Source organism: Nerophis ophidion, linkage group LG05 (assembly GCF_033978795.1).
Source record: "Nerophis ophidion isolate RoL-2023_Sa linkage group LG05, RoL_Noph_v1.0, whole genome shotgun sequence".
NCBI classification, from domain to species: domain Eukaryota; kingdom Metazoa; phylum Chordata; class Actinopteri; order Syngnathiformes; family Syngnathidae; genus Nerophis; species Nerophis ophidion.
This window is the reverse complement of record NC_084615.1, coordinates 36,839,707-36,863,281: the sequence shown is the minus strand read 5'-3', so window position 1 is coordinate 36,863,281 and position 23,575 is coordinate 36,839,707. Positions and strand designations below refer to the sequence as shown.

Here is a 23,575-nt window from a genome sequence, read left to right as displayed (position 1 = left end):
AATTTAAGTTGCATTTGTTTATTTGACACATTTTTATTTGATATGACTATAAACAAAATACGGAATAAATGTCCAACTTGCTAAAACACCACAATTGTGTGGGGGGTTGAATAATTTTGATCACGTGTGTGTGTGTGTGTGTGTGTGTGTGTGTGTGTGTGTGTGTGTGTGTGTGTGTGTGTGTGTGTGTGTGTGTGTGTGTGTGTGTGAGTATATATATATATATATATATATATATATATATATATATATATATATATATATATATATATATATATATATATATATATATATATATATATATATATATATATATATATATATATATATATATATATATATAAAATCACAGATGTACCAAAAAATGATTCCCGGGCGCGGCACCGCTGCTGCCCACTGCTCCCCTCACCTCCAAGGAGCTGGGTCAAATGCAGAGGACAAATTTCACCACACTGAGTGTTTGTGCGACAATCATTGGTACTTTAACTTTAACTTAACTTTAATACATATATATATATACACACACATATATCTGTTTGTATATATATATATATATATATATATACACAAATATAAATATGTATATATATGTGTGTAAATATATATATATATATTTATATATATATACACATATATATATATACATACATACAGTGGGGCAAAAAAGTATTTAGTCAGTCACCAATTGTGCAAGTTCTTCCACTTAAAAAGATGAGAGAGGCCTCTAAATTTCATCGTTGGTATACCGCAACTACGAGAGACAAAATGAAAAAAAAATCCAGAAAATCACATTGTCTGATTTTTAAATAATTTATTTGCAAATTATGGTGGAAAATAAGTATTTGGTCGATAACAAAAGTTAATCTCAATACTTTGTTATATACCCTTGATAACAAAGGTGAAATGTTTTCTGTAAGTCTTCACAAGGTTTTCACACATTGTTGCTGGTATTTTGGCCCATTTCTCCATGCAGATCTCATCTAGAGCAGGGATGTTTTGGGGCTGTCGCTGGGCAACACAGACTTTTAACTCCCTTCAAAGATTTTCTATTGGGTTGAGATCTGGAGACTGGTTAGCCTATTCTAGGTTCTTGAAATACTTCTTACAAAGCCCATCCTTCGTTGCTGGTGTGTGTGGGATCATTGTCAGGCTGAAAGACCCAGCCATGTTTCATATTCAATGCCCTTGCTGATGGAATGAGGTTTTCACTCAAAATCTCACAATAGATGGCCCCATTCATTCTTTCCTTTACACGGATCAGTTGTCCTTGTCCCTTTGCAGAAAAACAGCCCTAAAACATGATGTTTCCACCCCATGCTTCCATAGTAGGTATGGTGTTTGGATGCAACTCAGCATTCCTTGTACTTCAAATACGATAAGTTGAGTTTTTGCCCAAAAAGTTATACTCTTCTGGATCATCCAAATGCTCTCTAGAAAACTTCAAACTGGCCTGGGCATGTACTGTCTAAGCAAGGGGACACGTCTGGCACTGCAGGCTTTGAATCCCTGGCGGCGTAGTATCTTACTGATGGTACCCTTTGTTATTTTGGTCCCAGCTCTCTGCAGGTCATTCACAAGGACACTCCCCACCCCCAATACCCCCAAAGCCCTCTCCCCTGTGTGATTCTGGGATTTTGGCCCACCATCCCTGTGATTATTTTGACCCCACCGGGTGAGATGTTGCATGGAGCCCAGGATCAAAGGAGATTATCTGTTGTCTTGCATGTCTTCCATTCTCTAATAATTGCTCCCACAGTTGATTTCTTCACACCAAGCTGCTTACTTATTGTAGATTCAATCTTCCCAGCCTGGTGCAGGTCTACAATTTTGTTTCTGGTGTCCTTTGACAGCTCTTTCGTCTTGGCCATTATGGAGTTAGGAGTGTGACTGTTTGAAGTTGTGGACAGGTGTCTTTTAAACTGATAACAAAGCCAAATAGGTGCCATTAATACAGGTAGCGAGTGGAGGAATGAGGAGCCTCTTAAAGAAGAAGTTACAGGTCAGTGAAAGCCAGAAATCTTGCTTGTTCATAGGTGACCAAATAGTTATTTTACTGAGGTATATATCAATTTATTAATAAAAAAAAAAATCCTACAATGTGATTTCCTGGATTCTTTTCCCCAATGTCTCTCTCATAGTTCAAGTGTACCTATGATGAAAATTACAGGCCTTCTTTTTAAGTGGGAGAACTTACACAATTGGGGGCTGGCTAAATACTTTCTTGCCCCACTCTGTCTGTCTGTCTGTTGCGTCCGTCCGTCCGTCCGTCTGCGTGCATTTTATTTACAGCTAATTAATGCATTTCTTTTTCATTATATATACTTATATTTTTTTGTGTGTGTATCTATGTATGTATGTATGTATGTATGTATGTAAATTATTTAGACCCTGTTACATTTTCACTGTTTCATTGCAGTCATTTGCTTAAATCAAAGAAGTTCATTTTATTACTCAATGTACACTCAACAGCCCATCTTGACAGAAAAAACAGAAATGTAGAAATGTTTTGCAATTGTATTAAAAAGTGAATCCTAAAATATCAAACGGTCATATGTATTTAGACCCATTGCTCAGAATTGAGTAGAAACATCCTTTTGAGCTAGTACAGCCATAAGTGTTCATTGGAATGCAGCAACAAGTTTTTCACACCTGGATTTTCGCACTGGGGTACTCCGTTCTAGCTCTGCGCTGTTGACAATTACTGCCTGCGACAGGGATTCTCGTACTCAAATTTGTGCTTGCAATTTAAAGTATAAAAAAAACCAAGAGACAGTAAAATACTTTTAGGTTGAGATACCACTGCGGTATTTCCCATATATTAATTTAATTGAGCTCGGCCTCCACAAGTATATTTTGCCATCCTCACTCGTTAATTTTGTTGGACTGCGAATGTAGCTTGTACTCACAGCACTGTACACTTGGCAGCTGTGTACGTTGTAACTCTGGCTGGCTTTGATCCACGCGCTTGAGGAAATAGAAATTATGGAAGAAAAAGTGGTGACACAGTAGAGTTTATCTAGAGACACTTGTAGCTTTTAGAACAAGGTACTACATTTTGAGACTTTAATTCAGTCCTGAGGGAAACACAGCTCTGTATTAGCATGTTACATACAGTTGGCCATGGAAAGTGTTTTTTTAAGTACACGTTTGGTCGATTTATAGCCTATGAGAGGGCGAAACTGATGCTAATGAAAGAAAAAAATAATCATGATACCAAAGCAACTGAAACACTCTGTTAGTTTAAATTATTAATACATTTTTTTTACATAATTTTTAAATGGCTGAAAACATGTTTCACGCAGAGTTAGAGTATATTCATTTCAATAATAATATTAACAGCCTCCTCTGTTCTAAACTCCAGTTTCCATGACAGTTGAGCAAATGACTTTCCGCTTTACTAAAATTGTTTAATGCGGTGAACATTTTTAACATCTGTGTATGTATCCTATGTAGCGTATGAAGTTCCTGTTGCTGCAGCAGAAGTATTTAGAGTACCTGGAAGACGGTAAAGTCCTTGAGGCCCTGCAAGTGTTGCGCGGGGAGCTAACGCCGCTCAAGTACAACACAGACCGAATCCACGTCCTAAGCGGGTACCTCCCAGCGATACCACGAGCGTTGTATAATGTTGCGTGATAGTCAATTCAATAAGTGAACCTATTTGTCCTTGCTTATGTATTCCTTTAGGTATTTAATGTGTAGTCATGCTGAGGATTTAAGGGCCAAGGCGGAGTGGGACGGCAAAGGCACAGCCTCCCGCTGCCGACTGCTGGACAAATTACAAAGTGAGGACACATAAATGAGATGCACGCCATTTGTTTTGCAGCAAGATTTCTATGTGAAGCTAGTAAGAATCTACTCGAACCCACCTTAACGCTAACTAATTCCTTTTTGGCCTCTGCTGCAGCGTACCTGCCGCCATCTGTCATGCTGCCTCCTCGGCGGCTGCAGAACCTGCTGCGACAGGCTGTGGAGCTGCAGAGGGACCGCTGCCTGTATCACAACACCAAGCTGGACAGCAGCCTGGATTCTGTGTCGCTGCTCATGGATCACGTCTGCAGCAGGTCTGTCTCACATCCAGCATAGGAGGGGTAAGGGGGGGACTATTTGGACTCCTTTGTGCAAAGTCATCATCTGACATGGAGCTGTCAGTTGACCCTATCGCTGTTTGAGACTGATAACATTTTGTTTTGTTTTTTGAACGGATAGCACAGTGAAACCTCTAAAGTTGGCCTCTTAATTGTTCTATTTTCTCCCTCAAATAATCTAAATATAATTAATCACTTTCATTGTTGAATTGTTATTATCCTAATACTTATATTAAAGGAGGACTGTACTTTAAAAAAAAAAATTTACCTATTGTTCACAATCATTATGAAAGAAATGGCGACACATGACTTTTTTCATGCAATCTAAATATCAAATAAATGCGATCAAAGGTCCGCTTACAATTAAGCCTATGGGAGTTGCTCTCTTCTGCCTGTAAAAGCCCTTAAAACATCCAAAAACCTCCATTAAGGTTTGTTATACATGCTGTAAGTAAATGTACAGTGTAATAACTGGCACATTAATAAAAACATGTAATATTTACGTTTTTTAGTCATTTTAAGCACACGCAGAGCATTAATTTTAGAAACGCACCACGTTTGCTTTTCTTTCCAACTACAACATTGATTTTTACTCACTGCAGACTTTATGAGAGCCAACAAACCTAATAAAACGTCTGCTGTCACTAGGATGCCGACTGATAGAAATCTTGTTATATTCCTGTTTTATATGAAGAATGACTAATAATCCTCACGTAGAATAGTGGGGTGGAACTAAGCGTCTTTTCGTGTTTTGCTCGCCATTTTCTAAATTGGCTGTCAAGGTGTACCAACTACCAATACGTCCTCATTCTTCAAGTGTCCAGGTGAAAGTCATTATTCATGATCTACAATAAATTTTCACAATCAAAGGAAGCGAGGAAGCACCTTACCAATTGATGATGTAAACATTGGCACACACGCTAGTGATCATGTCGTCGCTATAAAGAGTTTGTGGATGTTAGCGCTTATAATACCAATATCACTATTACTTGGTTAATATTCAAGTCATGAAATGTAAATAGTTTTGTTGACGCCATTTGGATTATGTTTTTTATTGGGTTTTATGGACAGAATAAAGGACTTCCTATTGGCTCTGCTGTAATAAGTGAAGTGAAGTGAATTATATTTATATAGCGCTTTTCTCAAGTGACTCAAAGCGCTTTACATAGTGACACCCAATATCTAAGTTACATTTAAACCAGTGTGGGTGGCACTGGGAGCAGGTGGATAAAGTGTCTTGCCCAAGGACACAACGGAAGTAACTAGGATGGCACAAGCGGGAATCAAACCTGCAACCCTCAAGTTGCTGACACGGCCACTCTACCAACCGAGCTATGCCGCCCCTGTATGTATGTTTATTTAAGCGTTAGAACGTTGTTGTTTTTTTTTTTTTAAGTGCATTCGTCGTCATGGGTTTCATTATGACTGTGAACAATAAGCAAAATTCGAAAAATAAAGTGAGTTCCCCTTTAACTGTACAAGCAATGTTTGTATGTAACATGTATCCAACCATATCTAAGTGTAAAATATAAGTTCACTACAGTATTGCCAGTGCTAAAAATTGGGTAGTCTGGGGAAAAAAAGTACATTAACTGTCAGACACATGTAAAAGTGAACAACTAATGTAAACGCACTCTGGACTTGACAATATATTTTATTTTTAAAAAGTTATGCGGTAGAGCTGGGCGATTATATGGTCGTGATTGTTAATTGTAAACAATTTAAGTTGGATAACGGTGATCAGCTGTCAGTCTATTTCCTTGATCAAACATGGTGGAAAAGTCTGTTAGAAGTTTCCGCAGTAGTAAACAGTAGGGAAGCAATGAAGCTTGGTGTTATCCTACACGGAACAATCCACTATTACTGACCGTGATACTGTTTGCGTGTGTTTGTGTGAAAGTGTGTCCATGTGCGCGACCTCCCGTTCCATAGTCGCGAAAATGCGGCATGTCACAATGTAATTAATGTTCAAACAGTGTTGTGCCTCTTCCCCCTTAAGCGGCCGAAAGTGCAGCCCAGAAAAACCAAATAAAGAAATATGACTATAAAACTAGCATAGATTGTTGAAACACAACATTTAAAAGGAGCAGTGGCTTTAGTGACAGTCTTTTTTTTCACTATCTGCTGCAGCTCACCAGTAATGCGGACTTGCAGGTACTCAGAACGTCTATGTAACTGTATTGGCTCCGACTGGGGGAATCTACACACACACTAATTTAATCAGAAAAGGCATTTTTATATCTAAATATTTTAAGTTAGACTTTTTGTTTGTCTTCAAACATTCCACTCCTCTGATACAACATGTACTAAAACAACCTCTGCAGAAACTTTGTGTTCTTTTTGTTTGTGGATTAAAAAAAACATTTTGTTTCTGAAATAATCATTAAACTTGCTTAATGCGTTGGTATACATTATTTTACAGTACCTAAAATTCAACCTACACTTTAATGTATTTCCATTCAAAATAAGATACAGAATTTGAGTTTTAAAAAACACCACAATGTGGTTCACCGCTTGTTGTTTGCCAAAGCACTGGTGAGAAGCACTGATGTATACAAGTTATTAAACATTACAAATAATAATTTTCCATTTGAAATTGTTGTTTAGTAAATGGTAACTTGACATAAAAGTCTTAAAGTATTAACAGTTGTCAGCTGTTAGCATATATTATCCCAACCAAACATGTTGGAAATGTTTGTTACAAGACACTGCAGTAGTTAACAGTAGGGATTTGGTACTTGCTATAATCCTGTACGGAACAATCCGCTTTAATTTAAAAAAAAAAAAAATTGTGATATTGATCGAGATCGGATGATATTAAAAAAATAATTGTGATCTTTTATTTCCCCCATGGTCTAATGTTTCGTACCTTTTGCGATTTATTCAATAACTTGAATGAATGACAATATTCAATGGCACAATTTTTTTTAACGCTTTGTTCTCTCCATGGGCTTACAGGAAGCAGTTCCCCTGTTATACCCAGCAGATCCTGACCGAGCACTGCAACGAGGTTTGGTTCTGTAAGTTCTCCAACGACGGCACCAAGCTAGCCACCGGCTCTAAAGACACCACTGTCATTGTTTGGCAGGTGGACCCTGTAAGTGCACAAACAACGCAGGCTACACATTTTGTATGATATTTTGTATGATGTTTTTTTTAAACACATCTCTAAAAGAAATAAGTGGATTTATTTAATTTTTTTTTTAAAAAGCTTGTGATGTTTCTGCAGGAGAGCCATCAGCTTAAGTTGCTCCGCACTCTGGAGGGCCACGCTTATGGGGTCTCTTACCTCGCCTGGAGTCCTGACGACACCTACCTTATCGCCTGCGGACCCGACGACTGCTCTGAGTTGTGGCTCTGGAACATTCAGGTAAGCAACTTTGTGTGTTTGTAATTGAGTTCTTATAACGTAACCGAATCCAGGGTTTCCCTGTGGTTGTCAAAATACTTGTGACAGGGGGGCATGGCTATGGACGTGATGGGGGCGTGGTCAAGATGACGCCATCATTTTATACATACATTGAAAACAAATCTTTTATTAACTAATATTTCCATTTTTTTGTAATTTAGTTTTGCTTAATTTTTCAATTATTGCTAGTTATTGTACAATGTAGTTTGTTGACAATTTTTTAAGTTCCTTCTTTTCCAATCCTTAGTCACTTTTTCTTTAATAAAAATGACTAACAACAAATCTAGCATCTTTTTCTGGTGTTATTGTAGACTGTGCTCATGTTTAGAGGTTCTTCCGTCACTCCATGGACAGTCCTACGTTTCCAAAACACTCAGTGACTTCACACTTGCTTCGTGCTGCTTCTCCGGTTTCTCTCCTTAAAAGCCGCCACTGTCTTCTTAATATTTGCACATTATGTAGATCACTGCCCACAGGTATATCTCGATATAATAAAGTATGTTCGCATCGTAGACATGCTGCCCCGGCTGCAGACAACCTTGTGCGTCTTGCCTATATCATCACAACATCCAGTTTCAGCAGTGCTGTTGTGGAGCTCAGTCTTTTTTTCAGTGGCCACATTTTTGCTGCATCACTAGTCAATAGTGCGTAAATAATAGGCTATATATATATATATATATAAATATATATATATATACATTCATAGTGTAACAATCTGCTTGTGTTTGTGTATTATGGCAACACACCGTGCTGACGGAGAATGAGAAAGTGTTGTTGTGTGCCTTAGACTGAATTCGGAGACGAGCGTGTATGTAAGGAGGACATGTGTGTTGGAATTTGGCTGGTCGTTAGCATAAGATTGGCAATAAAAGTTCAAAAGAGCATCGGACACATTAAGGGGAAACCCTGCCATCACAATGCCTCCATTACAGCAGACATCTTACAAGCAAAACAGGACAAAAATAACTTTGCTAAATAGATGTTCTATAGGCTATGTACTCAATGACCTCTCTTCTTGTCTTCACCTCCCCCACTCTTACTTATTGTTTTTCTTGCTATCTCCCTCCCCTCACCTTGTATTCATTCTTTCTTTCCTCTCCACTGTTTCAACAATTCTTTCTCTGGCCAGACGGGGGAGCTGCGGACCAAGATGTCTCAGTCCCATGAGGACAGTCTGACCAGCGTGGCCTGGAACCCCGACGGCAAACGCTTTGTCACGGGAGGTCAAAGGGGGCAATTCTATCAATGCGTATGTGTCACCCTTTCAAACTACTGGTGATTAGGTTATGCCAGGTACTGCTTTGTTTGCAATTGAGGGCTTAGTAAAGGGATAATTTGGCCCGATTAGCCCGAAAGCTGCTTTCAAAAGGATGGATTGGGGGTGGGGAGCATCAACTGATAAGCGTGCCTCATCTTATGTGTGTTTGTTGTCAGGATCTGGACGGTAACCTGTTGGATTCGTGGGAGGGTGTTAGAGTGCAGTGCCTGTGGTGCCTAAGCGACGGCAGGACGGTGCTGGCCTCGGACACCCACCAACGTATTCGAGGATACAACTTTGAGGACCTTACAGACAGAAACATGTAGGTTGAGGTTGAGGGTAGAAAAAAATCTACTTCCTCATGGACAGCTTACAACCTCATTTCTTACAGCACTTTGCATAAAAAAAAGAAATGAAAAGTAGGCTTTGCTATACACATCTCAGACTAAAGCCTCTCAACTATCTATCAATCAGGTATTGGGGCCATATTGTTTGATCATCATTTCAAATAGGTTTACGTATGCAATCTTACTTGGAGGGGAGGAAACAGGTGGTAGAGGTGAACAGCACCATGTCCCCTCCCCTCTCAGTAAGCTGTGGAGTCCCCCAAGGCAGTATACTAGGACCTTTACTGTTCCTAATATACATAAATGACATGCCATCAGCATGCCACTGTGAATTGTTCCTGTTTGCGGATGACTCGGCCCTGCTGGTATCCGGCAAGGACAAGTCACAGGTGGAACAAATCCTCAGTGCTGAACTCCTCAATATTTGCACCTGGCTCGCTGACAACAAGCTATCCATACACTTAGGTAAAACGGAATCCATCCTATTTGGGTCCCATATCAACCTTAAGAAGGTCAGTGACTTCACTATAAAAGTGGGTGACCTTGTTATCACCAGAAAGGATGAGATCACCTACCTAGGTTCCATTCTAGAGACTAATCTTTCCTGTGATAAAATGGCAACCAAGGTGATCAAAAAGATCAACCAAAGAACGAGATTCCTCTACAGAATCTCCTCTCTGGTCAACAAAAGCACCTTGAGGATTCTAGCGGGAACTCGCATTCAACCCTTCTTCGATTACGCTTGCACCTCCTGGTACCCCAGCACCTCCAAAACCCTCAAATCTAGACTCCAAATATCCCAGAATAAGCTAGTCCGGTTACTTTTAGACCTCCACCCCAGATCACACCTCAATCCAACCCACTTCTCCAAAGTGGGCTGGCTCAGGGTGGAGGACAGAGTAAAACAACTTGCACTGACCCTAGTCTATAAAATACGCTACACCTCCTTGATACCGAAGTACATGTCAAACTACGTTAAACCCAGATTCCAATCCAACAAAGGTCTTAACTCATTCTCTTTCTATGCCACATCAATGTGGAATGCACTCCCAACAGGTATAAAAGTAAGTGCATCTCTATATTCCTTCAAAACCGCTCTAAAGCAACACCTCCAGGCAACTTCAACACTTTACTAATACCCTCCTCCATTCACATCCCATCTCCCAGGATTATAAACAACTCAAATGTACTTCTAATGTATATACTTGTTCTTATGCTATTTGAACTCACTATGTTCTCTGCTGGCTGTACATATCATACTAAAGAAGACCTACACTGTTTCAATGTCCACATTTCTCTGTTGATGCAATTGTTGATGACTGAAGTTCTGATATCAACCAAAGCTCCTCATCCCACCCCCCGGATTGTAAATAATTCAATGTACATACTATGATGATTAACTTGTGTGATGACTGTATTATGTTGATAGTATATATTTGTACCATGAATTGATTAACGTGGACCCCGACTTAAACAAGTTGAAAAACTTATTCGGGTGTTACCATTTAGTGGTCAATTGTACGGAATATGTACTGAACTGTGCAATCTACTGATAAAAGTATCAATCAATCAATCAATACCTTAATAGGATGGTGCTGGTAAAATGTATGTAATGTTAGCTCTGTAGCTCACATAGCTTTGCTAGTGTTGCAAAAGTTTGGGCCCTACTGTCTCATTCTTTAATGTTGTATGTGATATAAGGCGACTATTACATTGTGCAAAGTTACAACATGTATTTAATAAATGGTTAAATTACACAGATGGAGACAAATACTGTCTGGCTCATAGCTTAGTATCATTAAAGTTACAGACACACAAAATGGCGTGTTCCCAGTAGGGCTTACTAAAATCACTTTTCCACTGTTAAATTCCAGCATCAGTGCTATATTTTGGACAACAAAGTTCCAAAACAGGTCCCTATAGACTTATTAAATGTTTTTATAAAACAGTAAATTATGTTACATTAACTGATTTGTGGTTTCTTTCCCCCGCAGAGTCCAGGAGGACCACCCTATCATGTCTTTTACTGTTTCCAAGAATGGAAGATTAGCTGTGTTAAATGTAGCAACTCAGGTCAGTCAGCGGTCGCCGCTCTTTTATGAATTAATCGGCACTTAGTAATAAATGTAATTACAAGCTTTCTCTGCTAGGGAGTGCACTTGTGGGACCTGCAGGACCGAGTGCTGGTCAGGAAGTACCAAGGTGTGACCCAGGGCTTCTACACAATCCACTCCTGCTTTGGAGGACACAATGAAGACTTTATTGCCAGCGGCAGCGAAGGTACAATGCACTCAAGCAGATACTGAATTGGCCTTTTGGTATTCACTAGTTGGGTCTCTGGATGTCTGAGCAGGATTCCCACAGGTGCTTAAAATCCCTAAAAAAATGTTGCATTTTATGTTGGTTTTGCATAGAGTGCTTTTAAAAAGTGTCATCATGATTTGTTCTACATTTAAAAGACTTCCTTGTGGTCTACATAATATTTAGTATGGTGGTTGTTCGGTCAAAATCTTGCATAGGTTGTTTTACAAAACATCTTTAAGCCACTTTCTAACAGTCTCTTCTGGATGCGCTGTTTGGTGGGTCGTCCTATTTACGTGGCTCCATTTCGACTGGGGCTTCTCCCTGTCAGCCATTTTGTGGTTTTAGCACTTCCATATCAAGTCTACTGACCGATATAAGTTAAAGCTATATTCTACTTTTTATTAAAAATGGCAACAGCGGAGGATGCATGTCAGTGTATGAGCCAGTCTGCCCTACAACAAGAGGCTAGAACAGGGGTGTCAAACTCATTTTAGATCGGGGTCCACATGGATAAAAATCTACTCCCAAGTGGGCAAAACTGGTAAAATCATGACATAATATCTTAAAAATAAAGACAACTTCAGATTGTTTTCTTTGTTTAAAAATAGAACAAACACATTCTGAAATTGTACAAATCATGATGTTTTTGGGGGTTTTTTTACACTTACATGTTGCGGTTAATAGCATTCCATCTTTATTTGATATTTATTTATACTTTCTGAATAAATTATGTGATATGGTTTATTTTCAATCTATATAAAAAAGATGAGGTGGTTCGGGCATCTGGTCAGGATGCCACCCGAACGCCTCCCTAGGGTGGTGTTTAGGGCACGTCCAACCGGTAGGAGGCCACGGGGAAGACCCAGGACACGTTGGGAAGACTATGTCTCCCGGCTGGCCTGGGAACGCCTCGGGATCCCCCGGGAAGAGCTGGACGAAGTGGCTGGGGAGAGGGAAGTCTGGGCTTCCCTGCTTAGGCTGCTGCCCCCGCGACCCGACCTCGGATAAGCGGAGGAAGATGGATGGATGGATGATAAAGAGATAATGTCAAAGTCAAATTACAGGATGTAATTTACGTAGTGTGCTAGTTTTCCTCCACTGGTGTACTAACATCATGTGTTTGTTTTTTTTTCATATGTAGCATCATCTACAAAGATACAAAGAATTGCTATTGCAACATCTAGTGGACACATGTAGAACAGCTGTTTCTTTCATTCAAAAATGTTGGCTCAATTGTATACTTAACCTCATCCCACGGGCCGGATTAAGCCAGATCCAGTCCGCGGGCCATTTGTTTAACACCCTTGGACTAGAAGAACATGAAGGAACTTAATGAATGTCGGACTTCAATGGCAGACTCGCGAAGTTGTTGGGGTAAAACTTTACCATATATGGAGATGGACAACTTGTTGGGAGGAAGTATGAAGGAAGGCAATATAGTTTTATAAATATCTCTGCATTGCCTCTCATGGTTTGATGTAACATTTTGGGGACTTATGCAGGTCCCGCATACACAAAAACAGGTACTGATAAGTAATAAAAAGTTGGTTTTGCCTAATAGGTCCCAAGACAGATGCACTAATCAAACAAAACATACATTGGCTACGTAGACCGCAACATTAGTAATGAAATACTGAAATTGGAATATGTATTTTAATTCCTCTGTTATTACTAAATATTGTATGGTATGATTGTCTTTCTTAATGTCATAAGTGAAAAGCAGAAAGGGTTCAGATTGACAATGAAAGTGTGTGAAATTGCATATATTTGACATTGGAGCAGTGGGCACGCTATAGTACCTTCTCCCTCCTCAGGTGGTGCTCTTTTTCATTGTATTAGATCGTACGGTACCGTTGAGTTAAAAAATATATATTTTGCAAATTTGATCTGTGCACTCATGTTCTTCCTTCCTTTTCTCTTCTGGCTCCTCTTCCGTACCTCCCTCCTAAGACCACAAAGTGTACATTTGGCACCGACGAGGGGAACTTCCCATCGCAGAGCTGACAGGTCACACGCGCACCGTTAACTGCGTGACCTGGAACCCGACCATCCCGGGACTCATGGCGTCCGCCTCAGACGATGGCACAGTGCGCGTCTGGGGTCCAGCCCCCTTTCTCGACTCGCAGGAGGCAGACAGTCTCAACGGTATTGCCAACTGTCAATGGAAATAAATTTTTTTTAAAAACATACGATTTTGTCATTCACGGTTTCAAGAATCTAAACACAAGCATTGTGCTCCTGTTGTGTTCTCAGAGAACTGCAGTAAGATGGACAGTTGATGGACAATTCTCTGGAAACGACAATCTGAGAATCTTCATCAGTACTTCGAAAAATAAAAAATTCAAACGGGGCAAATTTTAACACCGACATACAAACAAGCCACCACAACAAGAAGACAACAATGACACTAAGTGTCTCGCCGACTGATGGTGAAGGTGATGATGGGCCATTTGAGGTCCATCCCATCCCACCCATCGACCCACTGGCCCGGAGAAGCAGTCCAGCAAGGATGCCCCCACCGCCACCCCCTACCATGGGTGAGCAGCAGTCATCCCCCTCCCACAGAACCCCTTCTACCGCAGAACATCCGTTGTCATTGAACTACACCTGTCTGTACCTGTGTAATGTTAGAAAAGAATGTGGGCTTTTTGGGGTATAGCAACTTTTCTAACTGACACCACGCACAATAAAAGGCTATGGTAAATGTTATTTATTTACTGATAGTCTTAGATATTATTCTCATTAATTCATTAGATAAATCTCATGTGCAGATTCCTCTTCGTTTCATAAAATTAGGAAATTAAACATCTGTCCCCCTCCCGCCCCCTCTTAGATTAAACTAAAATGTATCCTCGCAACAACTGCTACTTGTACACAACCCCACTATAGCATAAAATGAGGATGGGCATCACAGGTTGCATATCGGTGTGTGTGTTTGTGTGTGTACATTGGGGAAAGCTGGTGGTGGCTTTGCTTTAGGGGCATAATACTGTGATCTCCCGCCAATAACAGAAAAAAAAAAAACCGCTTCCCATTGCACTCTTGTGCGAATGTGCATGCACGTGTGTGTATGTGTGGGTTCGAGTGTTAAATTCGCACCAGCAAAAGATTCCATTTCCCTATTCTTATCACATAGTAAATTGTAAATCCGAGTTTTTAAAAACCCAATTCTAAGTTATCCAAAGCCCTTAGGACCTTGATCTGTGGAATAAAGAATACTTGAGAGCCATTTTGTAAAAAAGTTTTTTTTTGTTTTTTTTTTATTTATTTTAAATCTGGGGCTTTAATTTTTATACTTCATGTGGCATTTTTCAACTGCACTGTGTTCAAAACAGTTTAAAGATAGTTTTCTTTCTGAAGAGAAGTAAATAATTTGACTAATTGTGAGATGGAAGACACCAATGACTTCTTTGTTAAGGGAGTGTTATTTCAGTACATACGCTATCTAAAACGCACAAACGCATGAACTGGGTTCCTGTTGGTATAGTCGCAAAAACACGACAAAAAGCGTCTCCCCGTTTATCGTTATCTTCCTTTATTCATTTAATTAGACTCCCCTATGCAACCAAAACAGCAATGACTGATTCTGTCATTGGTGAGCTTTTAGAGAATTCACCCCTTTTTTTTGCGCAGTGTCCATTCAAAGGCTTTTTTCAGGGTATGTAATGACTATTTGCCACAGACTGAGATACAGTAAAACATGTTTAAAAAAAACAGTGCTTTTCTGTTTGTTTTTATTGAAAATGTGTTACTTTATTATTATTTTTTGTTCACATTATATCTTTTTCTTTTTTGGTTGACTTCTATCCCTGTATGATTATATTAAAGTATAACCAGACATTTCGCGTCTTCTTTTTATTTTGTATTTTTTCAACATTTTTATTTTTGTTTGTATTGTGTTGCATTTTATCTGCTATGACTAATAATACATATGCACAGTAACATCTTTAGGAAGTGTGTTACCTAAAAAAAAATCTTATCAGGTTGAACTATCCACCCCTCGCCTTTAAAGATGAAACAAATATTAATATCTGCATGTCTGTGTGATTTACTTGACATCTTTCTCTTGGTGTGCCATTGTTGACGGGGCTCTTGAGGCTTCTCCATGTTTCTCAAAGCCAAATCACTTGAAAAAGGGGGATGTGTTTTCCGACACGGCAACTTGGAAACTTCCATCTCAACTCCTGGACAGCGGAATGGATTTCATAGTTGGCGCTCCTAACGTGTTTTTCATCAAAAACGCTATGAAGTTTACCGAAATAATTCATGTCTTCATTTCTCTTAGGCGGGGAGTACTAAGGGCTCACTCACTGTAGCATCTCTACTATAAGTTCCTTGAGCGGGATTGTGGGAGGGGGGGTTTGCATTCATGTGATATTTGCAGATGTGATTGTACTGTTTTGTATTGTGTAGGAAAAAGTGTCATGTATGCATATTTTCAATAAAGTACTTCAGGGTTTTGAAAAAAAAAAGAGGTTTAAAGGGTGCTGAACACCCTAAAACTATTTTTTTTCGGATTACCATGCCACAAGAATACTAAAATATTGCAGTCGTTCCTCTCCACATTGTGCTTTGAAATGTGTGGTTTTACTGTTTTGCAGATTTTGTACCATGTTTCGCCTAACTAAATTGGCATATTCAATCATATAAATGGCAAAATTAAAAAAAATGTCATACTGTACTGTACTAGTATTGGACTCTAGATGATATCCAACCAATCAGAGGTCGCTGTTCAGTATCATGACCACTGATTGGCTCAGCCTCACAGCATTCATTTCCATCTTTACGAGTGTAAAGTTGACATGTTTTATTTCATGTCGAGAGGCCTCTTGTACTGTTATAAAAAATAGCTTTGTTTATGCTCGAGCTATGAAAATATCTTATTTTAAATTTTTTCGTACTTTGGAGAAATTAATTTACTACAGTCAGGCCCAGAACCAGTTTACAGCAATGAGGGTTTTGCTGTACTGAAGTTAAAATATAGTTGCTAAGTACAGCTCTGAATAAGTGATAAATAGTACTATATAAGTCAGGGGTCTCCAAACCTTTTGACTTGTGGGCCGCATTGGGTTACAAAAAATTTGGCCGGGTGACTGCTGTATATGTATGTATGTATGTATGTATATATATATATAGATCTATATATGTATGTATATACTGTATATATATATAAATCTATATATAGATCTATATATATGTGTATATATATTTATATATATATACATATATATATAGGAAAATATATTACTGTACTTTAAAAGTTCAGGTACAGCTTTTTTTAAGTACAGTACATGCAATTGATTGTTTTTCACCTTTAATTAAAATATATTAATACAGTACATTGGACTGTTGAATGGATGTTTTTTGTACTTAAACTAACCTATGCTATATGGTAAATTATTTTCAGTGATGGGCAGCAAGTGTAGCAAAGCTATGTAGCTTAACTGTGATTGGCAGTAGCTTTTCCTGTTGCAATACAGTTGATAGACAGTTGTGATAGCCAATCAGATCACGAGTTGTTGTCAGTAAGGCCTTCGAGAAGGCCTCATGTTGAACGTGACATTTAAGCGTCCCGTGATTGGATACTCACCGGAATAAATTTGAGAACACATAGAGTTGATAGACAGTTGCAATAGCCAATCAGATCACAAGTTGTTGACAGTACCCTATCTAAGTAGCATGATGTTAACGAGACTGTGATTGGATACTCACTAACTACCATGAATTGATAAACGTGGACCCCGAGGAAGCAGTGCCTGGGGAATCCGTGGTGGACTCTCCTATTTCTGGGGCTGAGGTCGCTGAGGTAGTTAAAAAGCTCCTCGGTGGCAAGGCCCCAGGGGTGGACGAGATCCGCCCGGAGTTCCTTAAGGCTCTGGATGCTGTGGGGCTGTCTTGGTTGACAAGACTTTGCAGCATCGCGTGGACATCGGGGGCGGTACCTCTGGATTGGCAGACCGGGGTGGGGGTTCCTCTCTTTAAGAAGGGGGACCGGACGGTGTGTTCCAACTATCGTGGGATCACACTCCTCAGCCTTCCCGGTAAGGTTTATTCAGGTGTACTGGAGAGGAGGCTACGCCGGATAGTCGAACCTCGGATTCAGGAGGAACAGTGTGGTTTTCGTCCTGGTCGTGGAACTGTGGACCAGCTCTATACTCTCGGCAGGGTTCTTGAGGGTGCATGGGAGTTTGCCCAACCAGTCTACATGTGCTTTGTGGACTTGGAGAAGGCATTCGACCGTGTCCCTCGGGAAGTCCTGTGGGGAGTGCTCAGAGAGTATGGGGTATCGGACTGTCTTATTGTGGCGGTCCGTTCCCTGTACGATCAGTGCCAGAGCTTGGTCCGCATTGCCGGCAGTAAGTCGAACACATTTCCAGTGAGGGTTGGACTCCGCCAAGGCTGTCCTTTGTCACCGATTCTGTTCATAACTTTTATGGAGAGAATTTCTAGGCGCAGTCAAGGTGTTGAGGGGTTCCGGTTTGGTAACCGCAGGATTAGGTCTCTGCTTTTTGCAGATGATGTGGTCCTGATGGCTTCATCTGACCGGGATCTTCAGCTCTCGCTGGATCGGTTCGCAGCCGAGTGTGAAGCGACCGGAATGAGAATCAGCACCTCCAAGTCCGAGTCCATGGTTCTCGCCCGGAAAAGGGTGGAGTGCCATCTCCGGGTTGGGGAGGAGACCCTGCCCCAAGTGGAGGAGTTCAAGTACCTAGGAGTCTTGTTCACGAGTGAGGGAAGAGTGGATCGTGAGATCGACAGGCGGATCGGTGCGGCGTCTTCAGTAATGCGGACATTGTACCGATCCGTTGTGGTGAAGAAGGAGCTGAGCCGGAAGGCAAAGCTCTCAATTTACCGGTCGATCTACGTTCCCATCCTCACCTGTGGTCATGAGCTTTGGGTCATGACCGAAAGGATAAGATCACGGGTACAAGCGGCCGAAATGAGTTTCCTCCGCCATGTGGCGGGTCTCTCCCTTAGAGATAGGGTGAGAAGCTCTGCCATCCGGGAGGAACTCAAAGTAAAGCCGCTCCTCCTCCACATCGAGAGGAGCCAGATGAGGTGGTTCGGGCATCTGGTCAGGATGCCACCCGAACGCCTCCCTAGGGAGGTGTTTAGGGCACGTCCAACCGGTAGGAGGCTACGGGGAAGACCCAGGACACGTTGGGAAGACTATGTCTCCCGGCTGGCCTGGGAACGCCTCGGGATCCCCCGGGAAGAGCTAGACGAAGTGGCTGGGGAGAGGGAAGTCTGGGTTTCCCTGCTTAGGCTGTTGCCCCCGCGACCCGACCTCGGATAAGCGGAAGATAATGGATGGATGGATGGATGGACCCCGACTTAAACAAGTTGAAAAACTTATTCGGTGTTACCATTTAGTGGTCAATTGTACAGAATATGTACTGAACTGTGCAATCTACTAATAAAAGTTTCAATCAATCAAACTTGTCACTCCGGCTAAGTTGCAGACTCACAGAAATTGTCGACCCACAAAGAAGGAGAACAAAACGTTAATTAGGTGGCAGACATATTTTCAAGGATATTTAAAAAGAAACTACATCTTTTGAGATGATGTCGGCAATGAAATGGAGAAATGCCCGCCATTTCCACTCGAATCGACAACGGTACCAATGGCTTATATGCCGTCGAATGGGTGCTACAAATTGTGGGTTCAAATATTTTATTTCTTAATTTTTTTCACGTTTAATATATATTTTTTTGCAATTTTAAATTATACAGTACCACAAAAGATATGTTTTAATTGCTGATGCGGTTTATTGATTTTTAAATGCGCCAAATAATAACCAGTTTTGTACAATGCCCAGTAATGCGTAAATGTGTCTCTATAGTATTTCTCCAGCAATGGCCATGTGGGGACATAAATGATGGTATTTTGAGAGGTAATCATGGAAGTCGGACATCCCTGAAGGCCTAGGTGGAAAACGCACGGCCCGCCACTGCTTTTAGACCCATGTAGCTAGGTAACTTACATCAAAGCTACAACCTACAAGGAGAGAAAATGGACTCAGTATCTAGGCCAAAAAATTATATGGAGAAAATACAATGACTTGGTTGAATGAGAACATCCTTATACACAGAGAAAATTCATGATTACTGGTTTGTATGATGAGTCACAATTGGGTAAAGTTAGGGTGAAACATTAAGCACTGGCCAATCAGCGGCAAGATAAGGCGAGTCATCGAAACTACTAAATAAAATCGTATTAGACACATACTTAGGTCACATGACGATGAAGGAGTCAGAGACAGAGGGACTTCCAGCTGACCCCTCAAAAAAAAAAAAAACACAGTTGGAAATGGCAGGAAACGAACAATAATGCGTGTCCTCGGCAGTATTTAGACACATGTATGCTTTGAGAGTAAGCAATGCCTAAATCTTTACTTTTTATGTATTTATTTACTCTGTAAACAAAAATCATAACTGCTCTCTTTGTCTAAGTTTAGGAAATTTAGGAACACACATTAATGTGAGTTGAGTTCATGAAACATTTTACTGCACATAACCATTAAAGTTAAAGTACCAATGATTGTCACACACACACTGCCAACTGTTGCAAGGTTCGCAAACACATAAAAATGTTTTTTTACTTAATATGACTCTAATGTTCTTAGAATCCTGAGATAATGCAAATGAAGCAATAAAAAAATTATTCAAGCATACCAACCCTGCAATTTGTCTAATAATGCCTTTATTAATGTATCTTTGTGTGTTTTACTAGAAACGTGCTTTTGTAATGTTTGCAAACACAAAAAATATTTTCTTACTCAATATGACAGTAATGTTCTTAGAAGGCTGAGATAATACAAATGAAGCAATAAAAAATTATATATGCATAACTCCTAAACCCAACACGCAATTTGTCTAAAAATGCCTGTATTAATGTATCTTTGTGAGTTTTACTAGAAACATGTGCGTTTGTAATGTTTGCAAACACACAAAAAAATGTTTTATTCAATATGACAGTAATGTTCTTAGAATCCTGAGATAATGCAAATGAAGCAAACAAATAATAATATTCAAGCATAATTCCTAAACCAAATATGCAATTTGTCTAATAATGCCTGTAATAATGTACATTTGTGAGTTTTACTAGAAACATGTGCTTTTAGTGCTTATTAGTGATTCCTAAAGCCCAAAAAAAGTCTGCGGCTATAGAGCGTTTTCCGTTCGGGCTCCAGTACTCTGGAATGCCCTCCCGGTAACAGTTCGAGATGCTACCTCAATAGAAGCATTTAAGTCTCACCTTAAAACTCATTTGTATACTCTAGCCTTTAAATAGACCTTCATTTTAAACCAGTTGATCTGCCGCTTCTTTTATTTTTCTCCTCTGCCCCCCCCTCCCTTGTGGAGGGAGTTCGGTCCGATGACCATGGTTGAAGTACTGGCTGTCCAGAGTCGAGACCCAGGATGGACCGCTCGCCTGTGTATCGGTTGGGGACATCTCTACGATGCTGATCCAACTCCGCTTGGGGTTGTTTCCTGTGGACGGGACTCTCCCTGCTGTCTTGGATCCGCTTTGAACTGAACTCTCGTGGCTGTGTTGGAGCCACAATGGATTGAACTTTCACAGTACCATGTTAGACCCGCTCGACATCCATTGCTTTCGGTCCCCTAAAGGGGGAGGGGGGGGGTTGCCTACATTTGAGGTCCTCTCCAAGGTTTCTCATAGTCATCATTGTCACTGGAGTCCCACTGGGTGTGAATTCTCCTTGCCCACTGGGTGTGAGTTGTTCTTGCCCTTATGTGGGTTCTTCCGAGGATGTCGTAGTCGTAGTGGTTTGTACAGTCCTTTGAGACCTTTGTGATTTAGGGCTATATAAATAAACATTGATTGATTGATCGATTGAGTGTTCTTAGAATCCTGAGATAATGCAAATGAAGCAAACAAATAACAATATTCAACCATAATTCCTAAACCACTTTTGCAATGTGTCTAATAATGCCTGTAATAATGTATATTTGTGAGTTTTACTAGAAACATGGGCTTTTGTAATGTTTGCAAACACAAAAATGTGTTTTTTACTCAATATGACAGTAATGTTCTTAGAATGCTGAGATAATGCAAATTTAGCATTCAAGCTTAACTCCTAAACCAAACATGCAATATTACTAATAATACCTGTATTAATGTATCTCTTTGTTTTTTGTCAAGCAATAGATAGATGTTGTTTTTATGGGTAAAGAAAATGAATAATTTTATAGGGGTCGGCCAAAGAAATGGCAAACAAAGGGTGCGAGGATCCCTAGAGGTAGTTGTAGGGTGTCCCCAGCTAAATGACAGATAGTTAATGCATGGGTGTAAAACTCTGGCCCACGGGCCAAATTTGGCCCGCCGTGTAATTTCATTTGGCCCTTGAGGCAATGTCAAATTAACATTAGAGCTGGCCCGCCAGGATTATACAGCAGCAGTGCTGCTGTAACACCGCATTCACCGCTTATACTCATACTTGCCAACCCTCCTGATTTTCCCGGGAGACTCCCGAAGTTCAGTGCCCCTCCCGAAAATCTCCTGGGGCAACCATTCTCCCGAATTTCTCCCCGGACAACAATATTGGGGTCGTGCCTTAAAGGCACTGCCTTTAGCGTTCTCCACAACCTGTCGTTACGTCCACTTTTCCTCTATACATACAGCGTGCCGGCCAAGTCACATAATATATGCGGCTTGTACACACACACACACACACACACACACACACACACACACACACACACACACACACACACACGCACACACACACACACACACACACACACAAGTGAATGCAATGCATATTTAGACAACAGCCATACAGGTCACACTGAGGGTGGCCATATAAACAACTTTAAAACTGTTACAAATATGCGCCACACTGTGAAGCCACACCAAACAAGAATGACAAACACAATTCGGGAGAACAACTGCACCGAAACACGACATGAACACAACAGAAAAAATACCCAGAACCCCTTGCAGCACTAATTCTTCCGGGACGCTACAATATCCACCCCCGCTACCACCAAACCCCGCCACCCCCCAACACCGACCACCTCATTATTTTATTTTCAAAAATATTAGCCAGTGGAAAAAGTTAATGTTGATATTTACATTAGAAGGTTGCAAATAGAAAAGAGGCATTACATTTTTTATTCAAATTTTATTTCTGTGATGTTTTTTTGTTTGTTTTTTGAAAGTTGATTTTGCACTATTAGGTTATATAAGCGTTGTTTAAGCAAATCAGTGTAACAAACTGAGCAATAATTAACGTTTTATTCATTCACTTTCTTTTGCCACTTCAAGGCTTGAATGTTTGATTTATTCCTTATTGTTATTTTACTTTCAGATGTATTATTGGCCTGTGGAAAGAGTTTATTTTGATATTTACCTCAGAAGGCTGCAAAAAGAAAAGAGGCATTCAATTTTTCTTTAAATTTTATTTGATATGCCATTTATATTTTTTAATTATTATAATTATTGTTTGAAACTCGATCTTGCATGTCACTATAAAGTTATGTAAGCCATGCTTATTCAATATTCAATGCAAAACTTGTTTGGGTCCCTATTAAAAGGTTAATTTGTTCAACCTTGGCTTTCTTCAGTTTAAAATTTTGGCCCACTCTGTATTTGAGTTTGACACCCCTGCCCTATTGGGTCCATTTGTGCACTCTTAGTTACATTAACATTGATATTCTACATGTGGGCCCATAGCTATAAATGCCATTAAATGTAGCTACTTTTGCTTTGTAGCTAGTAGTGTAGCTTGCTACAATTCACTGAGTATAGCTTACTCTGTAGCTTATCTACATTTGATCGAGAGTATCTTATAGCTTAGTCAGAGATGCTACCTGAGTAGAAGCATTTAAGTCCCATCTAAAAACTAATTTGTATACGCTAACCTATAGACCTCCCTTTTCAAAAAGTTGATCTGCCGTCTCTTTTCTGCTCTGCCTCCCTCTCCTGCGTGGTTATTAGGTGACCACAGATGAAGGGCTAGCTGTTCAAAGTCGGGACCCGGGGTGGACCAGATCTGTGCATCAGTTGGGGCCGATGCTGACTTGTCTCCACTTAAGATGAACCCCCGCTGGCCTCACTATGGACTGGACTGTCACGCTATAAACTAGATCCACTGCGGTCCCTTCCAAGGTTACTCATTGTATCCCATTTGGCCGAGTTTTGTCT

At 40.3% G+C, this 23,575-nt stretch overlaps 1 protein-coding gene across 1 annotated transcript in view; it reads left to right on the top strand.

Moving 5' to 3' along the window:
- Positions 1-15,243, top strand: part of wdr26b (WD repeat domain 26b) — a 35,232-nt gene extending 19,989 nt beyond the window's left edge. The window contains exons 4-14 of the mRNA XM_061900751.1: positions 3,454-3,590; positions 3,685-3,782; positions 3,905-4,061; positions 7,044-7,182; positions 7,315-7,455; positions 8,624-8,743; positions 8,929-9,074; positions 11,094-11,172; positions 11,250-11,379; positions 13,354-13,548; positions 13,657-15,243. Of these exons, the coding sequence (XP_061756735.1) occupies positions 3,454-3,590; positions 3,685-3,782; positions 3,905-4,061; positions 7,044-7,182; positions 7,315-7,455; positions 8,624-8,743; positions 8,929-9,074; positions 11,094-11,172; positions 11,250-11,379; positions 13,354-13,548; positions 13,657-13,682 (1,368 nt within the window). The 3' untranslated portion in view covers positions 13,683-15,243. The remainder of the gene's footprint in view (positions 1-3,453; positions 3,591-3,684; positions 3,783-3,904; positions 4,062-7,043; positions 7,183-7,314; positions 7,456-8,623; positions 8,744-8,928; positions 9,075-11,093; positions 11,173-11,249; positions 11,380-13,353; positions 13,549-13,656) is intronic.
- The last annotated feature ends 8,332 nt before the right edge of the window (positions 15,244-23,575 follow it).